The sequence below is a fragment of the Corapipo altera genome, unplaced genomic scaffold (genome assembly GCF_003945725.1).
Source record: "Corapipo altera isolate COAL_440 unplaced genomic scaffold, ASM394572v1 61286, whole genome shotgun sequence".
NCBI classification, from domain to species: domain Eukaryota; kingdom Metazoa; phylum Chordata; class Aves; order Passeriformes; family Pipridae; genus Corapipo; species Corapipo altera.
Window position 1 is genome coordinate 741,070 of NW_020884907.1, and position 20,412 is coordinate 761,481.

A 20,412-nucleotide genomic window follows, 5' to 3' on the forward strand; every position below is an offset into this window, starting at 1 on the left:
CTCATCCTTGCAGTCTATACCCCTTCCTGCAGCACTCACTGCACCTGTGTTTTGCAGTGCCAGCCACAGGAACAGCAGTGACTCTCAGGCATTCCCCATCCCACAGACATGCCAAATCCATCTAAAGTGCTGCCTGGATGATCAGTGCTAATGGGACAGTTTTTCATTTCAATTTTTAAAGCAATAGGGAAAGGCCACATACATATTTATCTAGGTCAGGGGAAAGTTTGTCCTTTCTCTTATATGAGGCAGTCACAGAATCGAAAAATGGCAAATTGTTTTTTATTGCTTTTAGACCAACTCTGAGTAAAGTCCTTCCCAGCATTTATAACAGCTAATAGTTCAATCTTCAGGTAGACTTACTTTTCCTACTTGCATTAAAAAATTTTGGTGACAAAAAAACCCTACTGAGTTGCATTTGTTATACAAATGGCATGTTCATTTAAAAGCAAACACTCCAGAGACTATTTAGTTTTCTGTCTGTCAGACTAACAGAGTTTGTATTCTGTGTATCAGATAAGATCTTATATTATCTGTGATTACAGAGATGAGATTGGACAGTCTAAATCACCTATGTGTTGAGCTGGTTATGCTGGGAGACAGACGCAAAACTCTGGCATTGCAGGCTGTCCGACTCATGACTCTTCCATTTCAGAAAGCCCCTGCCTGAAAGTCAGGTTTCCCTGCATTGACTAATATTTGGTATAACTCATACTGGTAAATGTGTTTGTCTGTACAGGGGTTTTAAACTCTAAATGCAGGCGTACTACAGTTAGGAGATATTTAAACATACAAATTACACTAAAGGAGAGCTATTGAATGTAGGTGTGAATTATTTAAATCTTCAGTAACTGGGCACTGAATAAAGTGTTTTGGACAGTGAGGAAGTAGGATGCATTTCTACTCAGAAAGTGTTTATATAAATGTAATGCATCGACATGGGCTTAATTACTTGCTAATTTTAAAGATGAAATTTCAGTTAAATGCATTTTAATCCTCTTAGTACAGCAGAGCCAGTACAGCAGAGGATGAACAAAACAGTGTTACAGGCTGCAACAGCCAAGCCGTATTCTTTTATCCTTGGTGCTTCACCCATGCCCATAAGGACAGCTCCTGGGTGCCACACAGACTAACCAATATGTTCACAGAGTTAGTGGGACCAGAAGAGTGGAAGCAAGTCCCGAGTCTGTAATTTACTTTCATTGGCATGGAACTGCCTTTTGCCCGTTCGGCTTTGTCAGGTAACTCCTTTAGGTTTACAGGCTTGGAAGGCAGTTATTTTGATGGAGGATGAATGGCTGTCTGCCCTAGGTTAGTTTGGAAGAAGCTCAGCACCATTCTTAATGTGATTGGCATATTTTCTTCAGGAGGCACCCTGTGGCTCTGCCCAGAAAAGCGGTTGTTCTGGCCCGGTTTTAAAACAGGAAGCTCAGTCGATGAAATTGGGCTTTAAGTTAAGGGTTTCCCTAGGTCAGCATCTGTGTTGCCAGCAGGAATGTACTCCAGGTTTTTCAGAGTGCACATCTGCATCCAAATGCCACTTTCTTCATTACCTGACAAATTCAGTAGTTCCCCAAAACTCACATTCTGCACTGACAGTAAATGTCAGCCCTTATCTTGCCTGTTGCTTGGTCTATGCTGTGCTTATAAAGATGAGCTAACCTCTCAGGACTTTGTTCTGTGAGTTTTTCCTCATTTGTCAGTTACATGCAGCACAGAAATGCTCCAGGGACCTTTCCCAGCACCAGATCCAGACACATCATCATACACATTTCAGCTTGCCTCTGTCCCAGAGTCTGCTCGAGGCACAAAGGACCATCTGCTGCAACAAGGTTGTAAAATTTAGTGACTGGGATGGGGAGGCAGCACTAGGGATCAGTGCATCAGGTGTGTGCTTCTCAAAGAGAGAGTCTGGTTAACTCGGGGAGGTTTGCTGGCTGAGGTAGCCGGAGACAGCCAGTGCAGCCTCTGTCATCTATGAATGACATTTTGCTTAAACTGAGTGCAACTACTTCCGAAATACCTGCTTGCCCTTTCTCCAAATCAGGCAAAGGGAGTCCTAGGACCTAACTCATACCCCCAGCCCTGTTCAAAGCTTTTATCCAGTGATGGTCCCTTGCAAAGTAATTTCTTGTAAAATATCCTGCATGAAATGAGGCGTGTCTTTGCCACTTGCCATACTTGGGCAGGCAAAGGTCTTGGGCCCTGTCAGTCTGGCTCTGCTGGCTTGTATGGACTGTCCTAGTGCTTCTGCACTTGGGCCAGCATGCTTTTGTAATTGGATATAGTGCTGGGCAGAATTGCATGGATCTTAGTGCCCGGGATGCAGCTGGGAGGATGACAGACACCTTACAGCACTGCATGGGGTCATGTATTGTCTAGCTAGGGACTCAGCATATTGAGGTCTTGAGAATAGTCACGTCTGGGGAAAAGGGTTTTATATATCAATATTTCTGCAGTCTTCAACATGTGTAGTAAGTGCACCCAATGCTATGTCACTATTAGGATCTATGAGAGTAGTATGACTAACGAAAGAGCATGCAGTTGGGTAAATTCAGACATAGTTACCTCTTGTTAGGATAAACAGCTGAATCCTCCCAGCTAGGAATTTTGCATTTTTGGGGACATACTGCTTGCACATAGGGAAGGACAAAGAGCTTGTCTCAAATGGGGAGATTAAGAGGAGGATCTGGACATGTGTCTGCTCTTCCTGTACCACACATGTCTAAACCTCTGATTAGCACTGCAGGCTGTTAATTTCTGCTTTAGTAGTACTGATTTATGTTGTCTAATAATAGGCTACACACATATGACAAAATACACTGGGTCAGGACTGTCTGAAACCTGAAATTTGTCTCTGAGTATTTTCAGTCATTGTTTTTTCCTTTCTCTGAAACCACAGTGCTACAGATGAAAAGACTTGGTTTCTATCAACATTTTTCTTTTCTGTTTAGAGATTTGATTATCAAAGAGGAAAATGTCCCTCAGATTGTGGGTTGCTGTGGTACAGGCTTATTCTGTTCTTGTTATACCATCAAAAGGTAAAATTGGCCAGTGATACCATACACCACACCAAGGAAAAAAAAAAAAAAGAGGGTCAGGAGAAACACACACTCGCACACACAAATCCTTGAACTTGCACGAAGAGATATCATGTTACACTTTGCAGTGTTTCCTAGGAAACCAGTTTAGTGTAAAAGGAACTCTTTGTCTCCTGCTCTTTGTAAAATTGTTTGAACCACCATATCTCATAAGGAGATTGTTTCACAGACAATTATGCATTTAATAAAAAGCTCAATCTGTAGTTTGCTGCACTATCAGAAGCAATATCTTTATCAGCAGTCTGAATACTTTAGACTGTATTTGTTGAGAATTGATAAGTTTATGTCATAATTTCTGAAAGTCAGAGAATATTCTAGTTTTCTCTTTTTTTTCTTCTGACATGGAATCTCTTTCTCTACTAGCAAGGCAGTACAGAAAAAGAAAAAAAAAAAACACAACACCAAAAAAACCCCCAAAGGGGTTTTTTTGCTTTGTGAAGCTCTTGGAAAGTGCTTTGGGAAGCTCTTATCAGCACCGTTTTACTAGCATGTTGGCTCAAGCAAAAGTACATTTTGCTTTGTTTCCCTTTGAACACAGAAGAGGTGGAACAGGATTTCCGCAATCATTGCTCCAGCTCCCTGGCGTTGCGGTGCCCATGTGCTTGTGGGTGCGACCTGCCCAAATCCAGAAGGCTGGAACAAAGGACTCATCTGCGCTGAACTATCTGTGGCTTTCACTCCTGCAGGTTGAGTCCCTTGGCTGTGCAAAGTGCTTCCCCAAAACAGGGCAGTTTCCTAGCTGATGGTTGTAGGGGGTTTTTCTGTGCAGCCTGATTGCTCTGGAGGGTGCAACCACCTCAGTCCTGCTCTGCAGACAGGCATGAAAGTCCTGAATATGAGGGCAGGGCTTGTAGGCCAGAGAAAGATAAGGGTTTCCACTGAGCTCTTTTCCGTTATTTATCATCTTCCTTTAAATGCAGCACTCAATGTCTGCTATTTCGTTTTAAGGAGGATGAATGTGAGGGCTCACAGGGCCTCCACTGCTGCCAGCAGGCTGTCCTGTGCTTCCCCTGCACTTTGTGTAAAGAGCTGACCTAATGAGTTTTGTTCCCTCCTGTAGTCCCTGTCATTTACAGTTGCTATAATTTCCTGTCATAGCTACTTTTTTCCTCTCCCACCTCCTTGTGATATTACAAGATTCATCTATAAGGCTGATGTGCTCTGACTGCAGCATGGTAGATTTGTCTTTGTCTTAATATATTATTTATGATGCTATTATTCCTTTCAGTGGACTGCCAGCCATGGACTGCATACAGTTGCTGGTCTTCCAAATGCATCATGGCCAGCAAAGGAAAACACTGATCTAATTGAATTAACAGTGGTTCTGTTAGCCTTAATAGAGTTTGTCATGGAACACTAAGCAGATGTGACAAAGATCTTGGTTAGTCATATTTTTGTCCCTTCTCCTAGACATGGTAACTGTTAGCCAGATCAGTGGAGAGGATAATTCTCCTTTGCTGATCAGTAACTGTGCTTACCTAGACATGTGGCAATCACTTAGGACTGATGGCTGAAATAAGCCAGGGACTTGAATAGCAGAAAGTTTTATATTCTGACAATAAACTTGGCTAATTAAAACAAGATGCAGATGGTACTGCCACCTAGCAATTTTCACCTCACTTACTCTGACTCCAATTATAGCCTTTCCCTACTGACTTACACTGTTTAAATTACAGTCAGGGGGTAGATGACTATTTACCTATTTCTATTCATACAAAGAAGTCTAACACATCATTGTTCTCCTGAACAAGGCATGTGAAGATGGGCTTAGTACTCATTCTGAAAAGTATCTCCACTATTCAAAAGAAAGGAAAAAAAGTAATAAAAAAGACTACTTAGAGACTCATTAGCAGACACATGCATCAGCAGGAAGCATATGAATATTACACACGCAGTGTGTCTCTCTAACACTTGTTCATTGGAGCAGGTGCCATACTTCTGGGAAATTAACTTTAATTGGATAAATTAAAAACTGGCTTTAACTAAGCCAGTCCAGCCCACTTTCTTAGCTTATTATTTTCTTTAATCCCTGAAATGCCTGATGTTAATCCCTTGGGTGACTTTCACTTCTTCTTGGGATAAAATATGTTTAGAAGGAGAGGTTAGACAGCCATCAAGAATGGATTAGGTTTGCTTGATCCTTCCTCAGTGCAGTGGGGTGGATAAGACTACCACTTGAGGTCCTTGATGTTGCTTTAAACAAGCTTTATCAGCAAACATCAGGGAGCAAGAATCCATGCCCAGCCCTGGGAGAGAACAGAGTAATCCTACAAATTCCATGGCAGAAGAATGATACGAAATTGCACCCCAGAAATTGCTCTGGCCATCACTGTGTTGCTCTTAGTGTCGATGCATTACTCTTATGGTACTTCATTCTGGCACCTCCTTTCATGCAAAACCAGCCCTATGTACTGCCATCCTGCTGGCAGTAAAATTCACTGAACTGTGCATGCTTTTCCTGATTGCCTAATTGTTTTTCACATGAGGAGCTTTCAGGTGCAAAATATTCCCTGCTGTAGAAGCTACAGTGGGGCATGAGTTGCAGTTATCTTTGAAATTATACTCTTGGGTAGTTTGAAAATATATATCTGTTGGAGGGAGGGGGGAGGAACAGGGCGGTGGACCCAGGATATATTTACAGAGGCCTATTGTTTTGAGCCATTCAGCTGGGTTCCATTTTGTGTAAAAACATGTATGCAAATTAATGCTGATTGGAAAGGAACTTCCATGCATCATTGATGACATGCTAAATAAGGTCAACATGAGTACCATTAATGCGATAAATAAGATGACACTAACTTGACAGAAGTGCTCAAAGCATCCTTGCTTTCTCTTGGGTTTCTTGTTTGCCCTGTTCAGCCTCAGGGAGCTTCTTCAGTGTGGCACTAGCAGTCCCTGTAGGGGACAGATCTCATGATTCAAATAGACAGCATGTAGCTCAGTGGTCTCCTCCCCTGTCAAAAGCCAGCATACCGCAGGCTGAAGGCACTGCCTCTTTTGGGGTGGGGAGCTGTGGGTGCTCAGTTGAAGAACTATTCCTTAGCAGGGTGCTGCTGTGGGTGCCTGCACTCTGCTTGGCTGCCAAAACCCCACCAGGGCAGTGGTTCCTTCAGTTCCTCTCCCGGTCATTCCCGCACAGCAGAAGATAAGACAAGTCTCTGTCAGAGACTGTTCTTCATGCCATCTCAGAAGTGTACCTTTGGGGAGGTGTTGCAAAGGAATAATTCTTTAAGGGGCTAGGTTCACACTTTCCCTTTGGCAGCAGGTTTTGGACACATAAGCAGAGCAGTTATCCCAAATGGCTTGTGCATCAGGGCACCTTCTTGCCCTCTCTCCTTTAAATGGACCCATGCCCATGCTTTAAATGGACCTTCCTTTTCCAGGCAAGACACGGAGGAGCTATGCAAAAGGAGTCATCCAGCACCACTACCAGAGGCGTTCCTGGGCCTGTCCCCCAGGTAGTAGCTTGCAATTGTTTATAGAGGAATATTTATATTAATGTTAAAATAGAGGTATATTAATTTTTAATAGCTTCTGCAGGTGTTGCTCATATGAAGCATTTCAAACATTTATAGACAAAGGACTGGCTGCAGGACTGAAAATGATACAGGTCCCTAAGCACCCAGAGAGCTTTCACTTTCCCATTTACTGCACCTCTGGGAGTGTGCAGGTCAAATGCAGCAGAGCATGGAGCACTGTGTGACTGTAGAGTGCTTTGAGTCCCCAGACCAGCAGGTCCTTTAGCATTACTTGGGGCACACCCCAGTCCTGGAAGACATCCTCCCTGCATCCACACCACATACCTGCATGCTAGTGTGCCCAGCTTGAAGGGAGCCTGAACTGAGAAAAAAACAGGTGAATATGTGGGGAAGGCACTGAAAAACGGTACTAGTAATGCTCTGCATTTGCATGTCACATATGCAACACATATCAGGAGGGCTCCAGATCCAGAACAGGGTGTACTGGCAGGGCAGAAAAGCCCAAACATGATCAGAGGAAGGGTAGATTACTGGATTAGATCCCTTGTTTCTAAGGGATCACACTCTCACATTGCCTGTTCCTCTCACAAAACAAACCCACTAAGTCCAGTTACAAACATAACCAAGCGTTTCTCTGTACTGTTGGTAATGGTTGTGCATAAGTGATCCCCATTTACACAAAATAAATGTGGAGAATGCAGCTATGTTTCAGTGACTCCCAGGACTAGGGTGATTTTACACTCTTTTGTTGTTATCTGTTTTCTACTATTTTCTTGCAGAATTAGTCTCAAGGCATCATCCTTTAAATCAGGCCTAGGAAGCACAACAGATTTATGCAGCTAAAAGAAAATACAGGCTCCTCCGTTATTGATAGGTAAAGTCTGGAGATGAAGTCACATCTCTATGATCTATTTTGGTGGACCATGTGTGCTTGATCTTTCAAACTATTAAGTCTGCCATAAATATTTGACAATGAACAAGCTTATAAAAAGAAAATGCAAAATATGAATAGAGGGAGAGCAAATGTGTGATTCAGTTTTTAATTATCAGCACCACTACATTCAAGTTCATCTTCTTTAAGAGGCAGAAAGTAACAAATTTCTTTCTCACTATAACCTAAATGATCAGCATTGCATTTGTTTGTATTTTTAAAGGAAAAGGATAAATCATTGTAGAAACAACAGAAGCTGGAAACAAGAAACAAAGTAGAACAGTCTGGTTTTATTACCATATGTAATCAAGAGCTTTTATTTCCCATTTCTCCTCCTTTTTTTTCTTTCTTGCCTTTTTTTTTTACAACCGACATTAAGTTGTGAATCATATGTTAGGGGGAAGTGGAAATGAAGGGAAACTGGTGACATCACAATACTTTACAACTTTACAACAAATGAGAGTCTGAATTTGTTGCATCTACCAGTGTATAGCAAGGGTGGAAAGCAAAGGCACACATAGGTTCATGAACCCCTCAAAACAGAGGGTGGAAGGGAACTGGGGGTGGGAAAGGATGAAAACAGAAGACCCACCAAGTACGAAATGCACATTTCAAGGTCAACTCATTAACTGTGGTGTACACTGCAAAGGCAGATCGCTGCACAAGCTGTTGCCGTGATTATTCATCTCTATGTTTTGGGAGAATGCTTTGAGGGATAATATCAAGGGAACCTGCGTGTTTGGTGCTTCAGGGGTTTGGAGCTTGGTGAAAAGGTTGTGAGTTGGTTCTTTTAAAAAAAATTACCTTGCTACCTACTGTTTTCAAAGGGTTTTCTGTTTGTTTTTATTAAAACAACAACATTGCTTTGGATACAGATCTATCTACTCCAGTCTGCATAGTTCACTACGGGTGAACAAAACTGTTTCATAAAAGAAGCCATGATGAAATGAAAGAACATGCAAGCACCCTTGTTACACACTTTGGTGTAGACTATCCAGACCTTATATATACCATCTATAAACTAACGGACTTAAAATCGATCTTTTCAATCATTCAGAAACAAAACCAAAACCCTGAAAAACAAATGGAAGTATAAAATTTTAAAAAACAAATTGAAACAGAAACAACCACCTTACTCGAACATACTGTTCAGTAGATATATATATATATATAAAAAGCTTAGAAGCGATCCCCATCATTTTTCTACAGTATGTTGACACAGTTATTGTAACAGATTAAAAACACAACTACGTTTTTGCATAAACTGAAAGACTGGAAAGGAACTTACACACCTGCGCGCGCACACACACACACACGCACACACCTGGGCGCGCACACACTCCCACACTAGCTACATGCACAGTCACACAAAAGAAACAAAGGAAAAAAACCCCGCGTTTTTCCCCAAAGAAGTATATGCAGCATCCTTCTGGAGCAGCAGGTAGCTACAGCAGGAGCCTGCCTGCCTGTCCTAGCTCCATGTGCCCTGCAGGCAGCAGGATGTGCGGCTGGGCTTTCGCAGGGCTTGGCCCCTCTCACCGGTGCTCATCCCTGGCCAGGGGACATACCAGCTCCGTGGACATCATTAGTCATTTCCCTGCTGCCCAGTGAGAATGATCTCCATGCTGTAAAAGGGGAGCAGGAGGTGGGGCAAGGCAGAACCCCCAGCATGGTGTATTGGGAGCATCACCACTTGTGGGTGGTTTTGAGAGAGGACTTGGCACAGCTAGAAAGTCAAACTGCAGTGGAGGGTATGGTGCTAGCCTAGTTTCTTTAGGGATGTGGGGTTATGACAAAATAACCACCACGTTCTTCTTTCAATGTCTTTACTCCAGTTTTTGAAGGGGCTTGGTGGAGGAGGAAGGATCAATAAATATTTGCATTACTCAAAGGGGAAAAAGAAAAAGGTTTTACATACTACAGCTCACAAATATACACAACTGAGGGTGTAAGGCACAAATTTACATGTGGAAGAAAACAGGCTATTCACAGATATATTCCCACGAAAAACCCGTGTGATAAGACCATAATTTATGCATGGTAACAGCCGGCATATTAGCTAGTTCACACTGTTTGAGGATTTTGTTTGCCGTCTCACATGCAAGGTGAAATGAGATGGCACATCACAAGCTGGTGCCTTCACAGAAAGTATTAGCTACTGACAAAGCCATGTTGATAGCAATGGTGCACAGATGTGCAGCTTTTAAGTTTCTCTTGCAGTTGCTTTAGAAGTTATGAACTCGCAGTATTTGTTGCTGTCTTAGGTCAGAGGCCCAGCCAGCTAATTAGCTGAGAGACTTAAATAGATATCCCCTTTTTTTTCAGCTAACCAGGCAGTCCAGGCACAAAGTTCAGAATTCCAGCTCCAACTTATCTAGCTCAGTAAATTTCTTGGAAAAATAAAAGAGTTCTAATTACTCCAGTTAATGAGATTCACGTTAAATAGGTGTAATTTTCAAGGTACTTCTCTGAAAAGCTGCTCACAGGATGATATGCAGGTCAGTTCTTTAGGAAAAACAAAAGTTGAACAATAAATAAGAGGAGTTACTTGTGTTAACAGTCAAGTGTTATTTATTAAAAGAGAAGAGTAGAGGAAATCTATGACATAGTTTGCCCAACCCGGCATTTAACTGTTGTGACCGAATGGGTGTAACACTGATGGGCATCATTTCACAGTACCTGCAAGTAGTAAACTTCTGCCATTGTTAAGTCAGAGTTAGCTTTATCAATTGATTTTTTTTCTTTTTTTTCCTTCTTTTTTTTCCCCCCCATTTGTTTGTTTTTTACATTTGTTTTGCTTTTCAGAGCACTCTTTCCCAGTTCAGGAATGCACTGTGCAGTTTGGGTGAGGGGGTGAAATGTCACAGTCATCTTTCACCTGTGTGCTTTTGGCTCAGTGTTTGTGATGGAGGATTAGTGTTTTGAGCAAAGAACTGGCAGGTTGTGGGGGTGAGTCCTGCAATTGAAACCTTCAACCATGGGTCATATGGCTCGGGTTTAAAAAAATATTCCACTTTTCCCAGAGAGCAGAAATCCAACACATTTTTAGCTTGCAACCACCATCTTCTCAGAGGAGCGAGTGATGACAGTTGCAGAACACTGGCTTTCAAGGGCAACTTCTGCTTAATTGCTGTCCTTGCCCCACTCCCCCCCCCACTCTGATTATGTACATGCATCGTTCGGCTTCATGGATGTGGAAAGAGGAGCAAAGGAAGGTTTGGGAGGTACGTCCGGCTTTAGCGAGGGCGTGCGTTTCAAACCTGACCTTGTCAGTGAGTTGTAGGTGGTGAGACTTGGCTGCCGAGATACAGTCACAGCCTGTGCCTGAGCAGCGTGGACTTGTATCGAGTCCACTCGCTGCGGGGCTGGTGGTGGGTTGTCACCCCGGCCGAAGCTCTGATTGCGGGAGAGGTGGGACGAGTTGGAGGAGTTAGTGTTGTTTCTTTTGAGAGTTGATGCCTGGTGACTTCTTGTGAGTGAGTTTGTAGGGTAGCTTCTCTTGTAGTCCACGTTGTAAGCAGAAGAGTGCATCTCCAGCCGCTTGCTCAGGCCACTCTGTGACAGCGAGGCCCCTGGGGGCCCGAGGGAAGCTTCCCGCTGGGGTACTTTTGGTGGCATGCTGTCAAGATTTTCCACCAGGTTAACCCCATGGCTGGGGCTTTTGCTACTGAGGTGGTCCTTGATAGTTTTGTACTCAAGAGTGGCATTCTGGTCCTCCGCAGACATCTGAGCCCCATCGCTCATTTTTGGCTGGTCAACGTACTCATGCTGGTAGCCTTGCTGGGCTATGGGTAGGACCACAACACTGGGGATGTGGCTGGGAGAAGCCCTGAGCGGCAGGTCAGTTGGGATCACTGGTGAGGCCATTGGGGGGATATCTTTTGTGCAGGCATTGATGAGGTTCTGGTTTCTCTCCCATTCCCTGCTGCCTCGGCTGGGCTTTCTCTTCTGTTGCAGGGTTGGGGTGGACTCAGGGGTTGGCAGGGCAGCCAAGTCCAGATGGTGCTGGTCAGCTTTGATTAGCATCTTGGCAGTGCTGCCTGGGGTAGCCAGCTTGCCATTGTGCATCAGAGGCGTGAGGATAGCTTCAGGCTTTGGCTCCTTGGACTGAGCATCCCCAAAGAGGCCACTGAGCTTGGTAACGCTGCTCATGGAGCCACGTCGGGAGTGGGTCAGCTCCTTTTCCTTCCTCTGCACAACAGCCATGTCTCTGCGGCGATGGTCACAAATGCAGTACACTATGATTCCCGAAAACACGGCCCCCATGACAAAAGCAAGAATAACAGCAATGGCCAACAGGGTGACTGGCACCAGCTGATCATGACCCTTCAGGTAACTCTCTCGAATCACTCCTGCAATAAACAGCATACAGTGATTAAACAAATTAAGGACAAAGGAGGAACAGGGAGGTGGGGGAAGCAACTTATCATTAACTACTTCATTTAAAGGCATGCCTCTGGGAGGTTAGTTTTTGTTTTGCAAGGTGATTTTGTTTATCAGGTTGCCCAAATTTGGAGACATACTGTACCTGTCAGCCACATCTTGCATGTGCAGCCTTGACTTTTCAGTACAGCCTTCAAATCTGGAGCTGGAGACTACAAAGTTTGGGAAGGGAGAGGGCAAGTGCAATTGGTTTGAAATCCTGGCCCTGGACAACTCACACTAACTTCAGCAGATCAGAGCTATTAGCTCTGCTCCTCTGACACACGGCTCATTCCTTGCCTCCCTCTTTCTGATATCTCCTTGTCTAATACCCTCTTATTTTTACTATGGTAAGCCATTCACGTTGAAAAACCTCTAAAAGGAGGAGAGGAGATAGAATCTCTGCAAATACCAGAGAGGTGCATCCCACACTGTTTAAGGCTTCGTTCTCTGCTCTTCCTTCTGTTATCTTTGTCATATGTTTTTTAAGTCAGTGTCACATGCCTGAGCTTCAGGAGGATGCTTAAGTAACTATGAACGATAGAGCACAGTGTTGAAATTTACTGAGCCTGCTAGATGACTGTCCTTGCTATTTTAATTTTAAAAGCTGTCTCCTTTCTAAACACATGAATAGGTTGACCTCTGTGCTGAAGCCTATGCTTTCTCATCTGAGTGCCTCATCTTGTGGTCCTGTGCTGTGGTCAGGTCATTGTCAAATCTTACTTGGCCCTCTGAGCACCTGCTGTCTGAGAAGGTGTCTTTGGCAGAGTGCATCTCCTCCATCTGAAGTCCCTAATGCAGCATTAATGAATACTCTGAATTTCTGAAGAAAGTAGTTTGTTTTCTTTTTTTTTTTCTGATATAGTTGGGCACGAAGCCAGCAGCACTAATGAAACACAAGCACAAAGCCTGTAGTTTGCTTTTTTTCATTTCTGGTTTTGTTCTTACTGCTTAACATGGAGCAGCCACAGTCTGACAAGCAACTGAAGGAACATCTCTCCCACCTCTTTCTCCAGAGAGGACCTAAGTGCCAGGGCATTAAAACTCCACATGCTCAGCAAGAGACTGCAAGACAGAAAATATACCTCCAAGGCTCTCCTGAGACTTCATGAAGATACAAAACTTTCATGTTGTAAATCGACTTCTTCTAAAATAATGTCTTTTCATGTATTTGATACAGAAGGTATTCACAGCCCAGAATTAGAACCAAAATGCTCCTCAGCAAACTATGTTAAAAGAGCATTGAAAAGCTACCTCTACCCCACAGGTAGATATAGTATTGTTCTATATATATATTGTTCTATATATATTCTGGCTAGATATAGCATTGTTCCTATTTTTCTGTCCCAAATTAATTGCAGCATTTAGCTGGACAAGGGATATTTGCTTACAAGTCAGGAACTTTATATTTAAAAGCAAAGCTCTTGAAATCATAAGCACTTGCATGAGACATCACAGCTGGTTGCCACAGACATTATTGTGCTATGACAATATAGAGGATTATGATTTTGCAAGGTGAATAATTATCAAGAGTGGATGATCACTTAAGAAAATAAGATCCAGTATCCATATAAATATCTTAATAGTAAAAATGTAAGGGCAGGAAAGTAAATCTCAGAAAACAATATATAATTAGAAACAATCTTCAAATTAAGTGTTTCTAAGAGAACCCTCTTTTAAAGCCCAGCAGCTTCTTAAGAGGCAGATTTTTCTATTCTTTGTCATCAGCGCTTAACAAGCAGCAGCAAAACCTAGCTCTGTAATTTAAATCCATGTAGAAAATTGCTGTATGTAGAAGCCCAGACTAGTGGTTACAGCACAGTCAGCAAAAACAATATTTCACTGCAAATGTGTTGGTCTCCTGTGGACTTTCACCTGCTGATATTTACGTGGTAGACCCTGCAGCATTTTGAGACCAAATTTATTCACACTTGTAAAACTGCAGTCATTAACTGGAGAATCAGTTACAGATACAGATATTTAAAAAGCCTAATTTCATGGACACCTTTCATGAACAAACTTCTCAGATATGCCCCTTTGGGCACTCAAGTCCAATGTTCTTTGCACGAAAAAGACTCAAAATCCCCACTCAGTGTGTTGGAAATGATATAATTGTCTAATTTTTAATAGCTTTAATTAACCTTTTGATTACTTGTATTAATTAATCATAGATGCTGTGTTAGGTCTTAAATCACTTCAAGCCAGCATTTAGCAAGAAGTTGTCATGAGCTACTTTTGTGGGAACATAGCTTAGGAAAAGTACTGAAACTATAAGTTTTGTTAAAGGTTAACCTTGATACGCTTCAGTGAACAAAGCTAAGGAGAGAGAAAGATGTATTGTTGAAGCTGGACATCTGGAACCCAAGATTTATGAACTGCAAGGACTTTTTGCAGAAATCAGCAGATAAAGAAGAAGGCTAACAAAGACTCAATATATGTGATGGAAAGTCCTTTCCAAGACAAAGATACTAAAAGGACTAAAGATGTGACCTAATTATTATAAAAAAGCAAAAAATTAATAACTAATAGGAAGTAGAATACTAACTAATGAAAGAGAATTATGTAATTAAGAACCAAGGAAAATTAACTTAACTGTTTGCTAAAAATGTAAAAATGGGTAGATAAATTATGTATTGGGGTCTATGTGGGACTGACTGAACTCTGTTAGTCTTACATACACACCTCTGGCCAGAATTAAGGTAATGCCTTGCTTTCTAATGCTAAAATGATGGTGTTAGAGAGTTTTATTTATCCCAGTAATTTCAGAGTATTTGGCAACAAGTGCCCACCTAATGGTGCAAGCACCTACAGTCAAAGCCAGCATGGGTTCATGGAGGGAAAAGTCATATCTTAGTAACTTAATATTCTTCACTGAAAGGATGGTCAGTCATTGGAACAAGCTGCCCAGAGAAGTGGTGGAATTATCATCCCTGGAATTGTTTGAAAAGTGTGTGTCACTGCTGTCACATTGCACTTGAGGACATGGTTTAACAGAGACCATGGTGGTGCTAGGTTAATGGTAGCACTCAGTGAACTCAGAGGTTTTTCCAACCTAAATGATTCTATGATGCTGTTATTCTAATATCCTGTTATTAAAGACTTTACAGTATAGACTGTGAACAAGAGGCTGAAGTGCCGCCCTGTGGGAAGGGAAATGGCAGTTTTGGTTGATGGTAAACTCAATATGAGTCAACAACATGTCCTGGTAGATAAAAGAGCCAACTGTATAAAAATATTGGAATGTGTCCAAAGGAGTGAAAAGACTACAGGGCATCACTTATGAGGAGTGGATGAAGATATTTGATTTGTTCAGCTTAGAGAAGAGGAGACTTCAGAATCACAGAATATTCTGAGTTGAAAGGGACCCACAAAGATCATCGAGTCCAGCTCTTTAGTGAATGGCCCATACAGGAATCAAACCCATGACCAGTAGTACCATGTTCTAATCAACTGAGCTAGTTTCAGGGTCAACCACATGGCTGTGTACAACTTCCTCATGGTGGAGAGGGGAGAGGAAAAGTGCTGTTCTCTCTCTCAGGTATCTGGTGATAGGATGCAATGAAATAGCTTAAAACTCATGTTCGTGCCTGACACTTCCTACTGGCTAAGACAAACTTCAAGTTCTACACTCTTAGCCTTCTGCTTTAGGCTAAATCCTACTCTGCAAGTGATAGCCTTAAACAGAAACATGCATCACTGCATACAAAAGCAACATGAAATCTTCAGTTTTAGGTTACCAACAGATATCAAATCATTAGCACTCACGTTACAAAATTACCACACAGTCCAGACTGAATAATCATTTGTGTTCATGGGAGGGGTAGCTGGAATGAGACTGTGCATGCTGCAGGTGTTTTATCTGCATAAATTTATGATGGTCTTAAAACAGCCCGATTCCAGCTAGTTCCGCTGGAACTCAAACCTTCCTGATGTTTATTATGTTTTCTATGCTACAGAATATTTAACATTAGTGGTTTTGCTCTAGGCAGGTGGATCTTCTCTGGACATGATGCCAGGTTAATGATATAATTTATTTTTTTACAGGGATCACATCCATGTATCTTTAGTTACGCAAGCAATCCCACTAACTTCAATGTAAATAAAATAAAATTGGTGAGATTTGACGCTGCATTAGTGTTAATGGAATAGATAAAACTAAGTAATGAAAAAGTAGGAAAAATGTTCAGCATTCTACTGGCATGAGCATAGAGCAGGTGGGGGGTGAGGGGTTGGAATTTAATACAAAATGGGCTGATAATTGTGGTTATTGTCTATCAGTATCTCAAGCCCCTAACATCAGTAGTAACTGCCTTCACAGACTGGGATGAATAAGCAGGCGTGTGATCCCAAACAAGCCAGTTTGAAGCAAACAGACAGGACAGTGTTTATGCTGCTTTACAAACTGCACTGCATGTGCTTTTACCTATCCCACAGTTCTTAAAGAACAACACAGACCCCACGGCTCATTCATTTGCACTCATTATTCAAGGAATTAAAATGAAAGGAGAAAGTAATCAGAAAAATGTAGGGCTTACATTTTTGAAAGTTAAGTAAAGTATTCAGACTCTCACTTTTGAGGAAATACCTGCTGTTAAAAAAATCTTACAGCTATATGTTATCTGACATACTTCTAAGACATCATGTACTGCAAAACAGACTGGGCTGGCTGCATAAAATATAATGGAATGGGACTGTAAAATATGTTTGATATAATTATCATCACATCATTTTTATCTTATTTAATTATAAAACTATTATTCTAAATTAAATACTTTTAAAGTGTTATGTCTAGCACTTTCCTGTTTGCAAGGTATATAATTTTCAAAAGTGAAAATACATTGCTTACTTCATACTCCTAACTGTTTTCTGTAGTGAGACATCACTAGGGATAACAACAAGCTATTCTTTGGAAAGGGACAGTGTTGACAGAGTTACCTACATTAACATTATACTCGGGAGATATGTGGTGGTAAAGATGATAACAGTAAAACTGAAAATCTTACAGAGATGCAGATGACATTAAATATTTGCACCTTCAAGGATCAGACCTTACATGTCACTAATGCCACAAACATGCTGGCATTTACCAACCTCCCTGAAGTCTTCCATTTAAGTCAAGCTCTCTTCCTTACAAGTCACAGCTGGGCTTACAAGTTCAGGGTCTTCCTACAAGTGATGCATTATTATTTCTAGCTACTAAAATAGCCAGTCTAGTCACTCGATATTCTCCCCTTTTCATGGCCATTCTGATTCTCACAGACAACCTGATCCTTCCTCCTCCACTAACTTTCTGTAATTTCATCCTGTGTCTTTTTGTCTGCATCTCCTAACCTCACCATTCATTTTCTTTACACCTGGTACTGTAACAGCCTGGAACGCGCAAAATCACCTCTTCTTTCTCATCTAATGAGAGAGAAGACCTGATATGGTATTGCATTGTTCTGCTATACATAATTCATTCCTTCTTCCGCAGAGCTGGTAGGTAAGGTAAACTGTTTTGGCTGGCTGGTTGGTAAGAGGACATTTAGAAAAATATTTCCAAACCTTCAAAGTGATTAAATTCTAAAATGAGCTAGTGCTTGGATGAATCACATGAAGAGCATTGATCTAGCTTGTTCACTAAAGGTAGTTGGGGAAAAAGCAAGGAGACATTACATTTTATGTCAATAATACATATACTTTTTCTAAAGTTCTGGAAAAGGAGCAGACTTGTGGCATGTCTCTGGGTAAAAATAAGACAGAAAAGACCAGAGGTTATACAATGATATAGATCTCCTGTATACTAGATTATCATAAGCTGGAAGGTGAGGCTGCTTCTTAACAAAAAGTAAGGCTTTTCTTAACAAAAGTATTAAGGGTTAGGACAGTATATGTGCTAAAAAACCCAACAAATTAAAAAGCAAGATGTGCACAGGGCTGAAAACATTACTGTATGAAAATGCTGCTGAAGCTATTCTAGGCATGCTCTTCTCCCAACTAATCCTAATAGGAAAGAAATTCAAAGGGCAGAAATGTAATTAGGATGAAATAATCACACAGGAACAAAGTTCATCATTCTAAAGAATATATGGCATGTGCAGAGCTAAAAAAGAATAATGAATATCAACACAAAAATTTTCAATAAAGGAGGATAGATAAGGCAAGACATGGAGACTTAATTATTTACTTCTTTTCCTGCTTCACTTTTCAACAAAATTCCCCACTCTGATCTGTGATCAGAAATGTAACAAAGTCAGGGAATAAGTGTTGACCATGATAGAGAGAAAAAAGCAAACATATTTAGATAATGTCGACATTTTCAAATTGTCTAATAGAATCTGTTCCCAGCAGCTTAAGGAGCTAGCCAAAGCAATTTCTAGACATTGTACAGTATCTTGGACAACACTGGAGGTAATATAAGTAAGAAGAGCTCTGGAAAAGGACAAGCATACTATCTGCCTTTGAGAAGAGCCAAAGGGAAGACCTAACAAAACACAGACCTGGTAATGCAATTTTAGAATGGAGATGACAATAGAACAAGTGATAAAACAATCAATTTTATGAGCATTCAAAGGATGATAAAGTAATTAAAAAAAAAAAAAGCCAGAGCAAATTTTTCAGTAATAAATTACATTAAACCAGACAAACTTCCTTTCATGAAAACACAAAAGGTTTACTTTTTCTTTGACTTCTCTAAAGTCTTTGACTTATCTTCTCAGAAGTATATGAAAGTGAGTTAAACCTGCTGAAAAGTTGGAGCTGAAAAGTACTGATCAAACTTCTACCTGGAAAGAGATCTGAAGTAAGGTGCATGTCTCAAGAGAACAGCAATTAACAGGCATCTGCAGAAAGGAAGACCTCAACTCCAGAGGCCTAGCAAAAGAGCTGTGTCCTTTTATACTGTACAGTTTAAAAAGAAACATGTCATGATGAAGCCTAAATTTCCTTGTCTCACCTGTGATCCTTGTGTGACAAGAATGGCAGAACATCAAGAAAAACCCCACAGTAACGTTCTTTTAAGTCTAGCTTCTTCCCAGTTTGAATAGCTTAATGTGAGGCTGTTTTAGTGATACAATAGCTTGGATGTTGCCTTGTTCCACAACCAAGCTGAAGTTGGTGAGGAAAACTCACAGGACAGACAGCAGTACCTGGTCCAATCACTACAAGATCCCCTGTATGAACACCTTTCAGTTTGAGCACTACAGTTAGCTGTAGTGTGGAGACAAAGACATCTTTGTCCCTGAAATGATTTATGGCTGCAAGAGGCATACCCTGGACAATGGGAAGACCACATCCCATGTGCACCAGGATCACTCTGTGATCAGCTCTGCAGGAAGCTGTCACTGCCCAGCTTTTCAAAATTGCCTGGAAGAGTTAGTAAAGTAATAACCCAAAACGGTGGCACACAAAGCTGAAACATGGAAGTGGGAAATGAAGAATGATGTTTTGGAAGGGAAGTGAGGGAATAACTATCAGGAAATCAGGTAATATTTATCTCTAGAGCACACATTAACAGCAAGTAGGAAGGGAGTGTCATTGCTGCCTTAAACTTCACCTCTCTAGCTAAATGGGAATGCACCTACTTCCATCTACAACACCTACAAAATCACTCGAGACTTTCTACAGAACAAGTCATTTTTCCAGAAAGACACAATGATTTCTTTACTGTTATTATTTAAGGGGAAAACTTTGCAGATAATTTCACTCTTCAGTGCAAGCTTCTCTGTCTGTTGTACATCTTCTTCTCCTTAGGCTTGCAAGAAACACTGGTAAAAACCCATTATGAATGAAGACTTTTATGGGCTTCAGAATATATATTTTTAAATACCACTGAATAGGTTTTCAACATGAGTTTCCAGGTGCCAGAAGTATGTTTACAGGCAGTCTCATGCTGCTAACAGACTACTTCAGACGGGAAAATCTCTACAGGTACAAACAAGCTTTCTACCTCTTTTTAAACTAGTAATAAAAAGGCTGACAAACTTAGATTGGACAGCCAGGTTTAAAGTGATAGAAAATTCAGGAATGATCAGAGTCTACCATGGATTTCTGAGATCTTATCTCATGTTTTCCTGAAGGAATAATTTCAAGATTTGACATAAACAAAACATATTACAATCCCAATGATTTGGTGTTTGACACTTTAATGGAATTGCTTTCTTGAAAACAATAAGTAAGCTTTTTTCCTTCATCTTTATTCCAGCTCCAAGAACTCATTCTGCTGATTCAGGGCAATACAACCCAGTACCCATTTTTCTGGACTCTCAGTGTCACCAGCTAGAAAAAAAATCAACTCAAACATCTGTAGTTAAACCTGCTGGCAAATGCTTTTTCCCCCTCCTCTCGCAGTAAAGCTGTATTGTTGACTTGTAAAGGTCTGCAACTCTAAGTTTTGCATGACTGTGCTGAGAACAGTAATCCATCACCCCTCAGATTCCACCCTAGGGCTCTCAAAGCCAGTTGCCTGAGCGAGTACTCTGAGACACCCAACAAAGAAAAA

At 41.3% G+C, this 20,412-nt stretch overlaps 1 protein-coding gene across 6 annotated transcripts in view; it reads right to left on the minus strand.

Annotated features, from left to right (window-relative positions):
• Positions 1–7,781: 7,781 nt before the first annotated feature.
• The window catches only part of SEMA6A (semaphorin 6A), a 134,807-nt gene continuing 122,176 nt past the window's right edge, over positions 7,782–20,412 (minus strand). For all 6 annotated transcript variants that reach the window (XM_027652479.1, XM_027652477.1, XM_027652478.1 and 3 more), the window contains one exon: positions 7,782–11,863. In XM_027652479.1, the coding sequence (XP_027508280.1) occupies positions 10,674–11,863 (1,190 nt within the window). In that variant the 3' untranslated portion in view covers positions 7,782–10,673. The remainder of the gene's footprint in view (positions 11,864–20,412) is intronic.